Genomic DNA, 20790 nt, shown 5'->3' on the forward strand with positions numbered 1-20790 from the left:
GTGTGTGTGTGTGTGTGTGTGTGTGTGTGTGTAGGGATGGGTCTGTCTGTAAATAGAAATCAAAGCTGTGGGCAGGAGTGTGGAGGAGGTATTTTATCTTCAAAGTGCAGCTCACACAAACACACAAACAACCACACACACGTACGCGCCCGCAGACACACACACACACACACACGCAGACTGGACAGGTATAGCATAGTGTAGGTTACAAAACAAACAAGCTTTTAAATAATACATGAAATATCTAGTAGAGCATTTTATTTGAGTGATCATGGTAATCTCTCTGTGGGTCCTGAGCATATTTTGAGTTGTGTATTGATGTATGTAGGCCATGCCTAGTGATGCTGTGTGTGTCTGTGCATCTGTGTGTGTTGTCTGTGTGCGTATAGTTCAATGTTGTCTGTGTGTGTGTGTGTGTGTGTGTGTGTGTGTTGTGACGACCCTCGATTTCTTTCTCTTTCCTCTTGTTTTCCGCATTAGGACGTCGGTGGGCGGAGCTGGGAGGGTCGTCAGCGACATGCAGACACACCTGGGCCCGGGTCTGTCCCGGGATAAATACACCTCTTCCCCAGTCACTGAGGAGACTGGAACCATGCAGACACACCTGGGCCGGGGTCTGTCCCGGGATAAATACACCTCTTCCCCAGTCACTGAGGAGACTGGAACCATGCAGACACACCTGGGCCCGGGTCTGTCCCGGGATAAATACACCTCTTCCCCAGTCACTGAGGAGACTGGAACCATGCAGACACACCTGGGCCCGGGTCTGTCCCGGTATAAATACACCTCTTCCCCAGTCACTGAGGAGACTGGAACCATGCAGACACACCTGGGCCCGGGTCTGTCCCGGGATAAATACACCTCTTCCCCAGTTACTGAGGAGACTGGAACCATGCAGACACACCTGGGCCCGGGTCTGTCCCGGTATAAATACACCTCTTCCCCAGTCACTGAGGAGACTGGAACCATGCAGACACACCTGGGCCCGGGTCTGTCCCGGGATAAATACACCTCTTCCCCAGTCACTGAGGAAACTCGAACCATGCAGACACACCTGGGCCGGGGTCTGTCCCGGGATAAATACACCTCTTCCCCAGTCACTGAGGAGACTGGAACCATGCAGACACACCTGGGCCCGGGTCTGTCCCGGTATAAATACACCTCTTCCCCAGTCACTGAGGAGACTGGAACCATGCAGACACACCTGGGCCCGGGTCTGTCCCGGTATAAATACACCTCTTCCCCAGTCACTGAGGAGACTGGAACCATGCAGACACACCTGGGCCCAGGTCTGTCCCGGTATAAATACACCTCTTCCCCAGTCACTGAGGAGACTGGAACCATGCAGACACACCTGGGCCTGGGTCTGTCCCGGGATAAATACACCTCTTCCCCAGTTACTGAGGAGACTGGAACCATGCAGACACACCTGGGCCGGGGTCTGTCCCGGGATAAATACACCTCTTCCCCAGTTACTGAGGAGACTGGAACCATGCAGACACACCTGGGCCTGGGTCTGTCCCGGGATAAATACACCTCTTCCCCAGTCACTGAGGAGACTGGAACCATGCAGACACACCTGGGCCTGGGTCTGTCCCGGGATAAATACACCTCTTCCCCAGTTACTGAGGAGACTGGAACCATGCAGACACACCTGGGCCGGGGTCTGTCCCGGGATAAATACACCTCTTCCCCAGTTACTGAGGAGACTGGAACCATGCAGACACACCTGGGCCTGGGTCTGTCCCGGGATAAATACACCTCTTCCCCAGTCACTGAGGAGACTGGAACCATGCAGACACACTGTTGGATTTTGGTTGTGGCATTTTTGTTTGTTTGTTTGTTTGTTTGGCATCTTTCAACCCTCCTCATCACAGCTATACACACCACCACATACGCTAGCGGATACTGACTACAGACACCATTGTTAATTGTATACAGGTTACCTCAGTTAATAAATGTATTTTTGTTATGCTGCATAGTGATGCTGTGAGTGTGTGTGTGTGGTGTGTGTGTTTGCGTGTCTATGTATCTGTCTATGTGTGTGTGTGTGTATGGTGTGTGTGTCTTTGCGTGTCTATGTATCTGTCTATGTGTGTGTTTGTGTGTCGGAGCACAGGATAAGGCTGTTAGAGAGTCTGTGTCTCAAGACTGTACTGGTGATTGATCATCTGCACCAATGAAAACCAGGCTACCGCACACACACACACACACACACACACACACACACACACACACACACACACACACACACACACACACACACACACACACACACACACACACACAGATACATAGACACGCAAACACACACACCACACGCACGCATGCACACGTTTGCTCTCATTCCCTCTCCTCAAGGTGTTTGCTGTCTCATGTCCCTCTCTCTCCTCCCCATCTCTTAATCACTCACTTTCTCTGGGTCTCCTCCCATCCTTTTCCCTGCTCCCAGACCTCTCTCACTCTGCCTCCATCCCTCACTCTAAGTATCACCATCATCATCCCTGCATCCTTCTCTTCCCTCTCCCTACGTCACGCTCTCATCTCTCTACCTCTCCCTTCTCTCACTCGCTCCCTCTTACCAGTGCAATCCACCATCCATTCCATTGCTCCTCCCTATTCTCTCTCCCGCTCCCTCTCTCTCTCTCTCCTTCTCCCTCCCCTGTTTTCCAGAGCCAAGGGGAATAGAGAGACAGAGTGACGTTTCTCTCCCTCTCCCTCTCTCTCTCTCCTTCTCCCTCCCCTGTTTTCCAGAGCCAAGGGGAATAGAGAGACAGAGTGACGTTTCTCTCCCTCCCTCTGTTACCACTGCAATACTCCCGGCTCTCTCTCCGTCTTTTCCCCCTCGCTTCCTGATTGCTCTTCCTTAGAGCTGCTGCTGGACTCACAGATAAGTGTTTTGAGGTCTCTCTCTCTCTCTCTCTCTCTCTCTCTCTCTCTCTCTCTCTCTCTCTCTCATAAACCATACAGCAGTGATGTACAGACTGAAGAACATACACACATTCACCACCTCTACTTACAAGAGCAGCATCCCCCACACTTTTACAGTGCACACACACACACATGCGCAGTCTCCAGGGCAAACCCAAATTGAGAGGTCTGACTGACACAGAGAGAGGAGGATGGGTGAGAAAGCGAGTGGGGAGAGAGAGGAGAGGAGGATGGGTGAGAAAGAGAGTGGGGAGAGAGAGGAGAGGAGGATGGGTGAGAAAGAGAGTGGGGAGAGAGAGGAGAGGAGGATGGGTGAGAAAGAGAGTGGGGAGAGAGAGGAGAGGAGGATGGGTGAGAAAGAGAGTGGGGAGAGAGAGGAGAGGAGGATGGGTGAGAAAGAGAGTGGGGAGAGAGAGGAGAGGAGGATGGGTGAGAAAGAGAGTGGGGAGAGAGAGGAGAGGAGGATGGGTGAGAAAGAGAGTGGGGAGAGAGAGGAGAGGAGGATGGGTGAGAAAGAGAGTGGGGAGAGAGAGGAGAGGAGGATGGGTGAGAAAGAGAGTGGGGAGAGAGAGGAGAGGAGGATGGGTGAGAAAGAGAGTGGGGAGAGAGAGGAGAGGAGGATGGGTGAGAAAGAGAGTGGGGAGAGAGAGGAGAGGAGGATGGGTGAGAAAGAGAGTGGGGAGAGAGAGGAGAGGAGGATGGGTGAGAAAGAGAGTGGGGAGAGAGAGGAGAGGAGGATGGGTGAGAAAGAGAGTGGGGAGAGAGAGGAGAGGAGGATGGGTGAGAAAGAGAGTGGGGAGAGAGAGGAGAGGAGGATGGGTGAGAAAGAGAGTGGGGAGCGAGAGGAGAGGAGGATGGGTGAGAAAGAGAGTGGGGAGCTGTCCTCTCTCTTTCCCTCCTGTACTATTCCTTATGTTCCTCCCTAGTTAAATAAAGGTAAAAAATAACTACAAATAAATATATATCTCCCCCTTCACCCCCCTCCGTCTATCTCTATCTCCATCCATTCCTCTGTCAGTGCCTTCAATACTATTCTCTCTTCCCCTTTCCTTGTCTCTCTCTATCTCTCTCCTCTCTCTATCTCTATGTCCCCCTCGACACCTCCTCTCTATCTCTCTCCCCTCTCTATCTCTATGTCCCCCTCGACACCTCCTCCCTATCTCTCCTCTCTCTGTCTCTATGTCCCCCTTGACACCTCCTCTCTATCTATATCTCTATGTCCCCCTTGACACCTCCTCTCTATCTCTCTCTATGTCCCCCTCGACACCTCCTCTCTATCTATATCTCTATGTCCCTCTTGACACCTCCTCTCTATCTCTCTCTATGTACACCTCGACACCTCCTCTATTTCTCTCTCCTCATCTCTATGTCCCCCTTGACACCTCCTCTCTATCTCTATCTCTATGTCCCCCTCGACACCTACTCTCTATCTCTCTCCTCATCTCTATGTCCCCCTCGACACCTCCTCTCTATCTTTCTCCTCATCTCTATGTCCCCCTCGACACCTCCTCTCTATCTCTATCTCTATGTCCCCCTCGACACCTTCTCTCTATCTCTATGTCCCCCTCGACACCTCCTCTCTATCTCTATGTCCCCCTCGACACCTCCTCTCTATCTCTATGTCCCCCTCGACACCTCCTCTCTATCTCTATGTCCCCCTCGACACCTCCTCTCTCAAACTCTATCTCCCCCTCGACACCTCCTCTCTATCTCTATATAGCCCCTTGACACCTCCTCTCTATCTCTCTATCTCTATGTCCTACTTGACACCTCTTCTCTCTATCTCTATGTCCCCCTCGACACCTTCTCTCTATCTCTATGTCCCCCTCGACACCTCCTCTCTATCTCTATGTCCCCCTCGACACCTCCTCTCTATCTCTATGTCCCCCTCGACACCTTCTCTCTATCTCTATGTCCCCCTCGACACCTCCTCTCTATCTCTATGTCCCCCTCGACACCTTCTCTCTATCTCTATGTCCCCCTTGACACCTCCTCTCTATCTCTCTATCTTTATGTCCCCCTCGACACCTTCTCTCTATCTCTATGTCCCCTTCGACACCTCCTCTCTCTATCTCTATCTCTATGTCCCCCTCGACACCTCCTCTCTCTATCTCTCTATCTCTCTATCTCTATGTCCCCCTTGACACCTCCTCTCTCTATCTCTATGTCCCCCTCAACACCTCCTCTCTATCTCTATGTCCCCCTCGACACCTCCTCTCTCTCTCTCTATCTTTATATCCCCCTCGACACCTTCTCTCTATCTCTCTGTCCCCCTCGACACCTCCTCTCTCTCTCTCTCTCTCTATGTCCCCCTCGACACCTTCTCTCTATCTCTATGTCCCCCTCGACACCTTCTCTCTATCTCTATGTCCCCCTCGACACCTCCTCTCTATCTCTATGTCCCCCTCGACACCTTCTCTCTATCTCTATGTCCCCCTCGACACCTCTTCTCTCTATCTCTATCTCTATGTCCCCCTCGACACCTCCTCTCTCTAGCTCTATCTCTATGTCCCCCTCGACACCTCCTCTCTCTATCTCTCTATCTCTATGTCCCCCTTGACACCTCCTCTCTCTATCTCTCTATCTCTATGTCCCCCTTGACACCTCCTTTCTCTATCTCTATGTCCCTCTCGACACCTCCTCTCTATCTCTCTATCTCTATGTCCCCCTTGACACCTCCTCTCTCTATCTCTATCTCTACGTCCCCCTCGACACCTCCTCTCTATCTCTCTCCTCTCTCTATCTCTATGTCCCCCTCGACACCTCCTCTCTGTCTCTTCCCTCTCTCTCTCCCTCCCTCCTCTCTCTCTGTGAGGTGACATTTCACTGGTGCCCTGCTTGTTGCTCCCTGCAGCGCCACTCTGATCTAGCCTCAGTGTGTGTGTGTGTGTGTGTGTGTGTGTGTGTGTGCTCATTAAAGGGAGACAGCGATGGAGAGGGTGATGCCCTGATTACACACACACACCTTGTCAAACGAGACCTCTGCTGTGTGTGTGTGTGGGTGTGTGTGTGTGTCTACCCAGCTGACTGTATATCTTAATGTCCTCCTTTCCCTCTCTCTACATGCTGTGTATCTTTCCAGGTCTTCCTTTTTCTCACCCATCCCCCCTTTTTCTCACGATAGTCTAACCCCTCCTTTTACTGCTGCTGCTCTCTCCAGCTCCTCTCTTCCTCCTCTCTCCTGCTCCTCTCTTCCTCCTCTCTCCAGCTCCTCTCTTCCTCCTCTCTCCAGATCCTCTCTTCCTCCTCTCTCCAGCTCCTCTCTTCCTCTTCTCTCCAGCTCCTCTCTTCCTCCTCTCTCCAGATCCTCTCTTCCTCCTCTCTCCGGCTCCTCTCTTCCTCCTCTCTCCAGATCCTCTCTTCCTCCTTTCTCCAGCTCCTCTCTTCCTCCTCTCTCCAGCTCCTCACTCTCTCTCTCTCCAGCTCATCTCTTCCTCCTCTCTCTCTCTCTCTCTCTCTCTCTCTCTCTCGACATGCTGCTCACTTGCTACGGTACAGCAGCCATTTTTAGATCACACATCAAACAAACACACCCTCCTGTCTCACTCTCCCCCTGCATCTCTCTTTCTTCTTTCTCTTTTGAACAAATGCGCACACACACACACACACACACATCTATCTACAGTATATATATATATATATATATATATCATTCAGTCTCTGTCTGTCTGTCTGTCTGCCAGTCAGTGTGTATGGATATTGATCTTTAGACTGATCAGGGGGCCATTGATCCTGGAGTTTCCTCAGTCCAGACACACATGGACGGGAGCCAAGAGATGGGACCAGACTATATCTTCACACATAAGATGGGACCAGACTACATCTTCACACATAAGATGGGACCAGACTATATCTACACACATAAGATGGGACCAGACTACACACATAAGATGGGACCAGACTACATCTTCACACATAAGATGGGACCAGACTATATCTACACACATAAGATGGGACCAGACTACATCTACACACATAAGATGGGACCAGACTACATCTACACACATAAGATGGGACCAGACTACATCTACACACATAAGATGGGACCAGACTACATCTACACACATAAGATGGGACCAGACTATATCTACACACATAAGATGGGACCAGACTATATCTACACACATAAGATGGGACCAGACTACATCTACACACATAAGATGGGACCAGACTACATCTACACACATAAGATGGGACCAGACTACATCTACACACATAAGATGGGACCAGACTACATCTACACACATAAGATGGGACCAGACTACATCTACACACATAAGATGGGACCAGACTACATCTACACACATAAGATGGGACCAGACTATATCTACACACATAAGATGGGACCAGACTATATCTACACACATAAGATGGGACCAGACTATATCTACACACATAAGATGGGACCAGACTACATCTACACACATAAGATGGGACCAGATTACACACATAAGATGGGACCAGACTATATCTACACACATAAGATGGGACCAGACTATATCTACACACATAAGATGGGACCAGACTATATCTACACACATAAGATGGGACCAGACTACATCTACACACATAAGATGGGACCAGACTACATCTACACACATAAGGATTTCCAGCAATGACATCAAGAGTGTGTGTGTGTGTGTGTGTGTGTGTGTGTGTGTGTGTGTGTGTGTGTGTGTGTGTGTGTGTGTGTGTGTGTGTGTGTGTGTGTGTGTGTGTGTGTGTGTGTGTACTGTGAGAAGGTGTCACTTGCATCAAGCATATTAGTATGTGAACACATACTGAGCACTAGTACAAAATCATTCACAGGCCGAATTTGGCCCGCAGCCCGCCAGTTGACAATCCCTGATGTATGGTATGTAGACAGTAGTTATGGTATGATCCCTGATGTATGGTATGTAGACAGTAGTTACGGTATGATCCCTGATGTATGGTATGTAGACAGGAGTTATGGTATGATACCTGATGTATGGTATGTAGACAGTAGTTATGGTATGATACCTGATGTATGGTATGTAGACAGTAGTTATGGTATGATACCTGATGTATGGTATGTAGACAGTAGTTATGGTATGATACCTGATGTATGGTATGTAGACAGTAGTTACGGTCTGATACCTGATGTATGGTATGTAGACAGTAGTTATGGTATGATACCTGATGTATGGCATGTAGACAGTAGTTATGGTATGATACCTGATGTATGGTATGTAGACAGTAGTTATGGTATGATACCTGATGTATGGTATGTAGACAGTAGTTATGGTATGATACCTGATGTATGGTATGTAGACAGTAGTTATGGTATGATACCTGATGTATGGTATGTAGACAGTAGTTATGGTATGATACCTGATGTATGGTATGTAGACAGTAGTTATGGTATGATACCTGATGTATGGTATGTAGACAGTAGTTATGGTATGATACCTGATGTATGGTATGTAGACAGTAGTTACGGTATGATACCTGATGTATGGTATGTAGACAGTAGTTATGGTATGATACCTGATGTATGGTATGTAGACAGTAGTTATGGTATGATACCTGATGTATGGTATGTAGACAGTTGTTATGGTATGATACTTGATGTATGGTATGTAGACAGTAGTTATGGTATGTAGACAGTAGTTATGGTATGATACCTTATGTATGGTATGTAGACAGTAGTTATGGTATGATACCTGATGTATGGTATGTAGACAGTAGTTAAGGTATGATACAATGCAACAATAAGGTACTTACCCAGTGAGCACTACTACAAAGTCCATAGCGTTCCATCCATTCCTCAGGTAGGAGCCCTTATGGAGGGCAAAGCCCAGAGCCAGAATCTTTATACCTGACTCAAAACAGAAGATGGCTATGAAGTAGGGCTCTGTATCATCCTAATGGAGAGAAGGGGAGAGAGAGAGGAGGGAGGGAGGGAGGGAGGGAGAGGGAGGGAGAGAGGGAGGGGGAGAGAGAGAGGAGAGAGAGAGAGAGAGAGAGGAAAGGAGGGAGGGGGAGAGAGAGACAGGGGGAGAGAGAGAGAGAGAGGGGAGAGAAAGAGAGGTTTAGAATATGGCATTTCGGGAAAAAAGCATTGTGTGCACCTTTGTTGTGTGTGTGTGTGTGTGTGTGTGTGTGTGTGTGTGTGTGTGTGTGTGTGTGTGTGTGTGTGTGTTGTACTCACCAGTCTCTCAGAAAGAGGAGTTTTGTCATTCTCAGGTAAATGCTGTTCCAGAGCCAGGACGATACAGTTAGCTATGATGGTTGCCAAAATCATCCATTCAAAAGGAGTAAGGCTGGAGTTAAGGCCAGTAACATGGGACAATATGTACACATATATCTAATAATACAAACATTAACCATCTTAAACATGACAGCCTCCAGAAATCTGGAATTAGAATGACTTTGAATATGTATATGTTTACATGACTTATTGGATTGATTTCCCACCATCCAATAAGTCAGAAGACAGCAATCCAGACCTTCCTAGGACCATGTAAACGTCCTCTGTAGAATAAACAGATATTTGTATGCATTTTCCATCAGAGGCAGACATATTGCATATTCTCAGAATGACAATATCGTACCCTTTACATAGCCCTCCTCCCGTTGTCTATAGGAGGGGTGCACACTGTTTCAATGGCCCAAATGTTTAGACAATCCCACATTTGATAGATTTTGACTCTCACTAATGTCATGATATGTTTGGTAAGGTAATAAAGAAGGTGAAATATTTTGTGTAGCTGTTCCTAAAACAGACTATAACTATATACTATACTATATTATAACGTATGAAAAGGCTTATTCATTCACAATGTCATTTAATTGATCATCATCATTTGTATATACAGTTGAAGTCGGACGTTTACATACACCTTAGCCAAATACATTTGATAGACTGGCCACCCCACATAGCCTGGTACCTCTCTAGGTTTCTTCCTAGGTTTTGGCATTTCTAGGGAGTTTTTCCTAGCCACCGTGCTTCTACACCTGCATTGCTTGCTGTTTGGGGTTTTAGGCTGGGTTTCTGTACAGCACTTTGAGATATCAGCTGATGTACGAAGGGCTATATAAATACATTTGATTTGATTTGATTGATCTGCACTTTTCGCACCAAAATATGTTAATCTCCAGGAGACATAATGCGTCTCCTTCCTGAGTGGTATCACGGCTGCGTGGTCCCATGGTGTTTATACTTGTGTACTATTGTTTGTACAGATGAACGTGGCACCTTAAGGCGTTTGGAAATTGCTCTTGGCTGATTTCTTTAGATTTTCACATGATGTCAACCAAAGAGGTACTGAGTTTGAAGGTAGGCCTTGAAATACATCCACAGATACACCTCCAATTGACTCAAATAAGGTCAATTAGCCTATCAGAAGCTTCTAAAGCCATGACATAATTTTCTGGAATTTTACAAGCTATTTAAAGGCACAGTCAACTTAGTGTATGTAAACTTCTGACCCACTGGAATTGTGATACAGTGAATTATAAGTGAAATAATCTGTCTGTGAACAATTGTTGGAAAAATGACTTAAAACAACTAGAGTTTGTTAACAAGAAATGTGTGGAGTGTTTGAAAATGAGTTTTAATAAGTGTATGTAAACTTGCTACTTCAACTGTATATACTCCCACCAACACTTGTTTGGTTACTACATGATTCCATATGTGTTATTTTATAGTTTTGATGTCTTCACTATTTTTCTACAATGTAAACATTTGACAAAATACAGAAAACCCCTGGAATGAGTAGGCGTGTCCAAAGTTTTGACTGGTACTATATATATATATATTTTTTGTACTTTTACCACTTTTTGTTCCCAATTTTGTGATATCCAATTGGTAGTTACAGTCTTGTCCCATCGCTGCAACTCTCCTACGGACTCAGGAGAGGCGAGAGGCGAGATCCATGCGTCCTCGAAACACAACCCCGCCAAGCCGCACTGCTTCTTGACACACTGCTCACTTAACCAAGAAGCCAGCCGCGCCAATGTGTCGGAGGAAACACCGTCCAGCTCGCGACCCGCCACAAGGAGTCGCTAGAGCGCGATGGGACAAGGAAATCCCAGCCGGCTAAACCCTCCCTTAACCCTGACGACGCTGGGCCAATTGACCCTCATGGGTCTCCCGGTCACGGCCGACTGTAACACAGCCTGAAATCGAACCCGGGTCTGTAGTGACGTCTCAAGCCTTAGACCGCTGCACCACATCATATTTAAATATGTTTTATTATACTTGTATTGTACTAGATCATATGGGTTCAATCTTCTTTATTCTCAGACATAAATAGACAATTCCAGGTGAAAGCCCCCTAAGCCCCCCATGACCTTTGGCACTACTACATTAATAAAATATTGCCCTCTTGCTAGATTGATGACTAAAGCCATAGCAAAACGGTGTGAAACGGCTGTCAGCTCAACTTCAAGACCAGTAACAAGGGAGAACAGCAAAAGCATATGCCTGTATCAGATAATACAAGCATTAAGGCCAGTAGGAAAACTGGAATAGCATACAAACACACATATATATCTGACATATACAGTATTTCATAATACAAACACACACAAAGGTACTGTACCATATACAAACATACATAACAAAGAAGGATAATATCAAACCTCTATTCTACTGAAATAAATTGAAGCACTTACAAATTCACAACATATCATACAAATGGAAGAACTCTGGAGTGTGTGACCAGGCCTGAGTAATACTGGCCTTACTGAACTCTGGAGTGTGTGACCAGGCCTGAGTAATACTGGCCTTACTGAACTCTGGAGTGTGTGACCAGGCCTGAGTAATACTGGCCTTACTGAACTCTGGAGTGTGTGACCAGGCCTGAGTAATACTGGCCTTACTGAACTCTGGAGTGTGTGACCAGGCCTGAGTAATGCTGGCCTTACTGAACTCTGGAGTGTGTGACCAGGCCTGAGTAATACTGGCCTTACTGAACTCTGGAGTGTGTGACCAGGCCTGAGTAATGCTGGCCTTACTGAACTCTGGAGTGTGTGACCAGGCTTGAGTAATACTGGCCTTACTGAACTCTGGAGTGTGTGACCAGGCCTGAGTAATGCTGGCCTTACTGAACTCTGGAGTGTGTGACCAGGCCTGAGTAATGCTGGCTTAAGGGGCTGGTATGACTGGATGGGTCTGGACAGATCAGCACTGCTCCTAATTGGAGACTCATTATCCTGTTAGTGTGTGTGTGTTTGTGCGTGTACATGCACACTTGTCAGTATTTGTTTGTGTTTGCGTCTGTGTGCAAACTTGCGTCCGTCCGTGTGTGTATGTCTGTGAGTGTCCATGTAATTGAACGGGATCTGTGTGTTTATGTCCATGTGTGCATGTGTGTTTACCAGATGCCAGTCTGACATTGACACCATGGCCGGGGGATGGTTGAGAGGGTGATGCGGTCTGAGTCTGTGTGTGTGTGTTGTAACAGCTGATGTAACATGAAGAGACAGACTAGCATGGGAGTGAAGACCTAGACTAAACACTGGCTAGGAGCAACACTCCAGTACCCAGACTCTTATTTTACCAGGGCAGTTGACTGACAACACATTCTCATTTCCAGCAACAACCTGGGGAATAGTTACAGGGGAGAAGAGGGAGGACGAATGAGCCAATTGGAAGCTGGGGATGATTAGGTGACCGTGATGGTATGGGAATTTAGCCTGGACTATAAGTGCCATGAGTTTTAGTGACCACAGAGTGTCAGAACACCTGTTTAACATCCCATCTGAAAGACATTACCCACCATACACAGGGTAATGTCCCCAGTCACTGCCCTGTTGTTGTTGACCAGAGGAATGAGTTCCTCTTACTGGCCCTCCAACACCACTTCCAGGAGCATCTGGTCTCGCTTCCAGGAACCAACCAGGACCAACGCTGCTTAGCTTCAGAAGCAAGACAGCAGTGGAATGCAGGGTGGTGTGCTGCTGGCTCACTGTTGTACTACTGTTTATAGGAAGGAGGATTTCAGCACTACGGAAGAAAATACTGTGGTGCTGAAAGTTTAAACATCAATAGCTGCTACAGTTTAAACATCAATGATGCCATTATTTTATTTTACACAGTTGGCACACACACACACACACACACACACACACACACACACACACACACACACACACACACACACACACACACACACACACACACACACACACACACACACACACACACAGGTTTAAGAGGAAAATCTATAATTCCCCCAGTCTTTGATAACAGTGAGTAACTTCTCTGATGTGATCAAAGTGAAACACAATAGAGCACTATGTAGGCTTTACGTAGCCCTTAAGTAGGTTATATGACTGCATTGCATCAGAGTCTAGTAACAGAACGGTGGCTGCATGGCGACTAAATAATTCAGTTGTGACAGTTCCACATCGCTGAGCAAACATTCTCTCTCTCTGTGTTGTCCTATGTCTGACCCCTCTCCTTCCATCTCACCGTCTTCCCTCCTCCCATTTTCTCACCCTATATCTGACCCCAGTTCATCCCCCTCTCTCAACCCCACTTCCCCTTTCTCTTACACTCTAAAAAAATGCTGGATTGTTTGGCTGACCCAACCCTGCTGGGTTGTTTGGCTGACCCAACCCTGCTGGGTTGTTTGGCTGACCCAACCCTGCTGGGTTGTTTGGCTGACTCAACCGCTGGGTTGTTTGGCTGACTCAACCCTGCTGGGTTGTTTGGCTGACCCAACCCTGCTGGGTTGTTTGGCTGACTCAACCCTGCTGGGTTGTTTGGCTGACCCAACCCTGCTGGGTTGATTGGCTGACTCAACTCTGCTGGGTTGTTTGGCTGACTCAACCCTGCTGGGTTGTTTGGCTGACTCAACTGCTAGATTGTTTGGCTGACCCAACCCTGCTGGGTTGTTTGGCTGACTCAACTGCTGGGTTGTTTGGCTGACCCAACCCTGCAGTGTTGTTTGGCTGACCCAACCCTGCTGGGTTGATTGGCTGACTCAACTCTGCTGGGTTGTTTGGCTGACCCAACCCTGCAGGGTTGTTTGGCTGACCCAACCCTGCTGGGTTGATTGGCTGACTCAACTCTGCTGGGTTGTTTGGCTGACTCAACCCTGCTGGGTTGTTTGGCTGACTCAACTGCTAGATTGTTTGGCTGACCCAACCCTGCTGGGTTGTTTGGCTGACTCAACTGCTGGGTTGTTTGGCTGACCCAACCCTGCAGGGTTGTTTGGCTGACCCAACCCTGCTGGGTTGTTTGGCTGACTCAACCCTGCTGGGTTGTTTGGCTGACTCAACTGCAGGGTTGTTTGGCTGACTCAACCCTGCTGGGTTGTTTGGCTGACTCAACTGCTGGGTTGTTTGGCTGACTCAACCCTGCTGGGTTGTTTGGCTGACTCAACTGCTGGATTGTTTGGCTGACCCAACCCTGCTGGGTTGTTTGGCTGACTCAACTGCTGGATTGTTTGGCTGACCCAACCCTGCTGGGTTGTTTGGCTGACTCAACTGCTGGGTTGTTTGGCTGACCCAACCCTGCTGGGTTGTTTGGCTGACTCAACTGCTGGGTTGTTTGGCTGACTCAACCCTGCTGGGTTGTTTGGCTGACTCAACTGCTGGATTGTTTGGCTGACCCAACCCTGCTGGGTTGTTTGGCTGACTCAACTGCTGGGTTGTTTGGCTGACTCAACCCTGCTGGGTTGTTTGGCTGACTCAACTGCTGGATTGTTTGGCTGACCCAACCCTGTTGGGTTGTTTGGCTGACTCAACTGCTGGGTTGTTTGGTTGACTCAACTGCTGGGTTGTTTGGTTGACCCAACCCTGCTGTGTTGTTTGGCTGACTCAACTGCTGGATTGTTTGGCTGACCCAACCCTGCTGGGTTGTTTGGCTGACTCAACTGCTGGGTTGTTTGGCTGACTCAACCCTGCTGGGTTGTTTGGCTGACTCAACTGCTGGATTGTTTGGCTGACCCAACCCTGTTGGGTTGTTTGGCTGACCCAACCCTGCTGGGTTGTTTGGCTGACCCAACCCTGTTGGGTTGTTTGGCTGACTCAACCCTGTTGGGTTGTTTGGCTGACTCAACTGCTGGGTTGTTTGGCTGACCCAACCCTGCTGGGTTGTTTGGCTGACCCAACCCTGCTGGGTTGTTTGGCTGACCCAACCCTGTTGGGTTGTTTGGCTGACTCAACCCTGCTGGGTTGTTTGGTTGACTCAACTGCTGGGTTGTTTGGTTGACCCAACCCTGCTGGGTTGTTTGGCTGACTCAACCCTGCTGGGTTGTTTGGCTGACTGAACCCTGCTGGGTTGTTTGGCTGACTCAACTGCTGGGTTGTTTGGCTGAGTCAACTGCTGGGTTGTTTGGCTGACTCAACTGCTGGGTTGTTTGGCTGACCCAACCCTACTGGATTGTTTGGCTGACCCAACCCTTCTGGGTTGTTTGGCTGACCCAACCCTGCTGGATTGCAGGCGTTGGGTCACTTAATTGGGTTGCTTTCTTTAAAAAAAGTATGGTTGGGTTGTTGATGCTGGATCATTGCTTGGTTACTCAACTGCTGGGTTGTTTGGCTGACTCAACCCTGCTGGGTTGTTTGGCTGACTCAACTGCTGGATTGTTTGGCTGACCCAACCCTATTGGGTTGTTTGGCTGACTCAACTGCTGGGTTGTTTGGTTGACTCAACTGCTGGGTTGTTTGGTTGACCCAACCCTGCTGGGTTGTTTGGCTGACTCAACTGCTGGATTGTTTGGCTGACCCAACCCTGCTGGGTTGTTTGGCTGACTCAACTGCTGGGTTGTTTGGCTGACTCAACCCTGCTGGGTTGCTTGGCTGACTCAACTGCTGGATTGTTTGGCTGACCCAACCCTGTTGGGTTGTTTGGCTGACCCAACCCTGCTGGGTTGTTTGGCTGACCCAACCCTGTTGGGTTGTTTGGCTGACTCAACCCTGTTGGGTTGTTTGGCTGACTCAACTGCTGGGTTGTTTGGCTGACCCAACCCTGCTGGGTTGTTTGGCTGACCCAACCCTGCTGGGTTGTTTGGCTGACCCAACCCTGTTGGGTTGTTTGGCTGACTCAACTGCTGGGTTGTTTGGTTGACTCAACTGCTGGGTTGTTTGGTTGACCCAACCCTGCTGGGTTGTTTGGCTGACTCAACCCTGCTGGGTTGTTTGGCTGACTGAACCCTGCTGGGTTGTTTGGCTGACTCAACTGCTGGGTTGTTTGGCTGAGTCAACTGCTGGGTTGTTTGGCTGACTCAACTGCTGGGTTGTTTGGCTGACCCAACCCTACTGGATTGTTTGGCTGACCCAACCCTTCTGGGTTGTTTGGCTGACCCAACCCTGCTGGGTTGTTTGGTTGACTCAACTGCTGGGTTGTTTGGTTGACCCAACCCTGCTTGGTTGTTTGGCTGACTCAACCCTGCTGGGTTGTTTGGCTGACTGAACCCTGCTGGGTTGTTTGGCTGACTCAACTGCTGGGTTGTTTGGCTGAGTCAACTGCTGGGTTGTTTGGCTGACTCAACTGCTGGGTTGTTTGGCTGACCCAACCCTACTGGATTGTTTGGCTGACCCAACCCTGCTGGGTTGTTTGGCTGACCCAACCCTGCTGGGTTGCAGGCGCTGGGTCACTTAATTGGGTTGCTTTCTTTAAAAAAAGTATGGTTGGGTTGTTGATGCTGGATCATTGCTTGGTTATTGAGAAATGACCAAGTGGGTCAGATCAGAAGTCTAGAGGCTTAGTTTAGTAGGGGCGTGGCTTCAGAGAGTTGTTTTTTATCCATCCGTGAGAGTAAATGTCATTCCTGCTCATCTGTTCTGTTGTACAGTTATCACATGTTCAGGTCAAACACTTACATTTTGCAGCTTCAATTAGGCCTACAGAAGTGTATGAGTTCCCTAAAAGCCTATGTAAATCCTATTGTTGGGATGCAATAAGGTGGTATACCTTATTATACAATAATATTATGTAATAAATAATCAAAATATTCTAGAAGAAAAATTCACACAAAAAATAGAGAGAGACAGATGAGAGGGAGAGACAGTAGAGTGTTCTCTGCAGCAGTATAGAGAGATAGAGAGAGAGAGAGAGAGAGGAGAGAGAGAGAGGAGAGAAAGAGGAGAGAGAGACCAGTCAAAGCCAGAAGTGTATTGGGCAGTGGGCAGCAGTGTAGAGTACGTCAGCAAAGATGGTGACATGGTGCCAGAAAGGGAGAGAGTGAGAGAACGGGAGAGAGTGAGAGAACGAGAGAGAGGAGAGAGACCAGAGACCTGCCAGAGACCAGACCTTCCTCTCTTCTCCCCTCCTTACCTCTCTCCTACTCTTCTCTCCCCTCCTCTGCTGTCCTCCCCTCCCCTCTCCTCACCACTCATCCCCTCTCTCCTCCTCACCCCTCTCATCCCCTCCTCCCCTCTCTCCTCTCCTCTCCTCCTCCCCCTTCTCTGCTCTCATCCCCACCTCACCTCTCCTCTCCCCTCCTTCTCTGCTCTCCTCCCCTCTCTCAGCTCCCTTCCCTTCCCTTCCCCTCCTCACCTAACCTCCCCTCTCTCCTCTGCTCTCCTCCCCTCTCTGCCTGATTAGACTGGTCCTCAGATGGTTCTGGGCAGGCCCTGCTCTGCCAACTAGACACTACAGTGGTCTGAACACACACACACCAAACACAAATACACACACCTACTGACTAAGCAGAATGTAGACTGTAGTGTACACATACACGAGAATGCACACAGACACACACGCACACTTTATCTAATACATCCTGTCCACCTTTAATTCCAGTTATCCATTGACCCTGACCGGCACGTCTCCTCCTCTCATCCCCCTCTCCATCTCTACCTCCCCCTCTATCTATCCTCCTCCCTCTCTTACGTCATTATGACCTTTCCACGACCGCCTCCCCCTCTTCCATGTCTCCTCCTCTCATCCCCCTCTCTTTATCTTGCCTTTCCACTCCAGGACAGTTAAAGCAAACAATACGCACACACACACACACACACACACACACGCACGCACACACACGCACACGCACGCACGCACACGCACGCACACACACGCACGCACACGCACACACACACGCACGCACACACACACATCGAACGAGGCATTAACCAGCATCAGCAAATTACCGCTCGACTGCTTACAACTGTGCTGTGCACACACACACACACACACACACCTCTCCTTTCTGATTCTGCCAGATAGTCTATGAGGTTATTAGTAGAGAGAGAGAGAGAGAGACGGAGAGAGAGAGAGACTGACTCCATCCTTTCCACCCATGGGTTTCTTTCAGCCTGTAGACAAAGTAGGAGACATGAGTCTGATGGGGAACAACTGAACATACTGCATGTTGTGTGTCTGTGTAATGTATGTGTGTGTAGTCGCGTGAGAGGGCGCGTGTGTGTCATTCTTGATGTGTTTGGGAGGTGTAAGGTTGACCACTCCAGACAGAATCAAACCGCTCCAGACAGAATCAAACCGCTCCAGACAGCATCACAGATGTGTGTACATGTGGGTGGTAGGTCCAGTGTGGTTTTGTGTTTATTGACATAACATTAATTAAGATAGCAATCTTTTAGAGGGGGGTAGAAGTCCCCCCCCCCCCTTTAATATAACAATAATAATATGCCATTTAGCAGACACTTTCATCCAAAGTCATGTGTATATACACTACCAGTCAAAAGTTTGGACACCTACTCATTCACAGGTTTTTCTTTATTTTTACTATTTTCTACATTGTAGAATAGTGAACACATCAAACCTATGAAATAACACATATGGAATCATGTAGTAACCAAATAAAGGGTTACACAAATCAAACTATAATTTCAAATATCCACCCTTTGCCTTGATTATAGTTTTGCACGCCCTTGGCATTCTCTCAACCAGCTTCACCTGGAATGCTTTTCCAACAGTCTTGAAGGAGTTCCCACATATGCTGAGCACTTGTTGGCTGCTTTTCCTTCACTCTGTGGTGCGACTCATCAGAGAATTGTGGAGGCCAGAACATCTGATGCATCACTCCATCACTCTCATTCTTGGTCAAATAGCCCTTACATAGCCTGGAGGTGTGTTGGGTCATTGTCCTGTTGAAAAACAAATGATAGTCCCACTAAACACAAACCAGATGGGAGGATGTATCACTGCAGAATGCTGTGGTAGCCTTGCTGGTTAAAGTGTGTCTTAAATTCCAAATAAATCACAGACAGTGTCACCAGCAAAGCACCCCCACTCCATCACACCTCTTCCTCCATGCTTCACGGTGGGAACCACACATGCAGAGATCATCCGTTCACCTAGTCTGCGTCTCACAAAGACACGGCGGTTGGAACTAAAAATCTCCAATTTGGACTCCAGACCAAAGGACAGATTTCCACCGGTCTAATGTGCATTAATCGGGTTTCTTGGCCCAAGCAAGTCTCTTCTTATTGGTGTCCTTTAGTAGTGGTTTCTTTGCAGGAATTCGACCATGAAGGCCTGATTCACAGTCTCCTCTGAACAGTTGATTTTGAGATGTGTCTGTTACTTGAACTCTGTGAAGCATTTATTTGGGCTGCAATTTCTGAGGCTGGTAACTCTAATGAACTTATCCTCTGCAGCAGAGGGAACTCTGGGACTTCCTTTCCTGTGGCGGTCCTCATGAGAGCCAGTTTCATCATAGCGCTTGATGGTTTTTGCAACTGCACTTGAAGAAACTTTCAAAGTTCTTGACCTTTTCCGTATTGACTGACCTTCATGTCTTAAAGTAATGATGGACTGTCGTTTTTCTTTGTTTATTTGAGCTGTTCTTGCCATAATTATGGACTAGGGCTATCTTCTGTACACCACCCTACCTTGTCACAACACAACTGATTGGCTCAAATGCATTAAGAAGGAAATAAATTCCACAAATGAACTTTTAACAAGGCACACCTGTTAATTGAAATGCATTCCAGGTGACTACCTCATGAAGCTGGTTGAGAGAATGCCAATAGTGTCACCAAGGCAAAATGTGTCTATTTGAAGAATCCCCCCCATTTTTGATTCCATATGTGTTATTTAATAGTGTTTATGTCTTCACTATTATTCTACAATGTAGAAAATAGTAAAAATCAATAAAAACCCTTGAATAAGTAGATGTTCTAAAACCTTTGACTGGTAGTGTACATATTATGTATGGGTGGCCCCGGGAATCAAACCAACAATCCTGGTGTTGCAAGCGCCATGCTCTGCTGAGCCAAACATGACCAGGTGTATGTATTACAGAGTTTTTGTTGAAGGTGTGTGTGTGTGTTGCAGGCAATGTAGTGCAGCTCCAAGGAACCTTGACTTGAATCCCTATTAATTCCTCATGTGGAACTATGACCCTTTACGGGTGAATGACTCCTTTACCTGCCCTATAAACTGATGTAGGGCTGACCTGGTGTGTGTGTGTGTGTGTGTGTGTGTGTGTGTGTGTGTGTGTGTGTGTGTGTGTGTGTGTGTGTGTGTGTGGTCTGTGTGATTGTATCCAACATAGTTGAGTGTGTGTGTGTGTGTGTGTGTGTATGTGTGTGTGTGTGAGAGAGAGAGTTTTCAGCTGAGCAGGCGACTTTGGCATAGAGCTGAGTGTGGTGCTTTATGGAGAAACGGCTGATGAGGAAAGGGGAGTTTAAATCAAACCAAACGAAGCTTTATCAAATAAATGAAACTGTGTAGTACTGGACTCAGCAAGTGTTCCTTTATAGGCACACACACACACACACACACACACACACACACACACACACACACACACACACACACACACACACACACACACACACACACACACACGGCAATGTGCACAAGCGTGGCCACAAATGCAGGGCAAAGTCAAACAAACCATTTCTAGGGTCCCAAAGGGCACCCTATTCCCTAAATAGTGCACTCCTATTGACCAGAGCCCTATCCCCTACATA

General features: G+C 47.8%; 1 protein-coding gene across 1 annotated transcript in view; it reads right to left on the minus strand.

Moving 5' to 3' along the window:
• LOC110494931 (voltage-dependent P/Q-type calcium channel subunit alpha-1A) overlaps nt 1–9228 on the minus strand; it is a 133202-nt gene extending 123974 nt beyond the window's left edge. Inside the window, exons 1-2 of the mRNA XM_036942587.1 lie at nt 9104–9228; nt 8677–8816 (exon numbers count right to left, since the gene is read on the minus strand). Coding sequence (XP_036798482.1) covers nt 8677–8816; nt 9104–9196 — 233 coding nt within the window. The 5' untranslated portion in view covers nt 9197–9228. The remainder of the gene's footprint in view (nt 1–8676; nt 8817–9103) is intronic.
• Between the last annotated feature and the right edge of the window lie 11562 nt (nt 9229–20790).

The sequence above is a fragment of the Oncorhynchus mykiss genome, chromosome 13 (genome assembly GCF_013265735.2).
Source record: "Oncorhynchus mykiss isolate Arlee chromosome 13, USDA_OmykA_1.1, whole genome shotgun sequence".
Taxonomy (NCBI): Eukaryota; Metazoa; Chordata; class Actinopteri; order Salmoniformes; family Salmonidae; genus Oncorhynchus; species Oncorhynchus mykiss.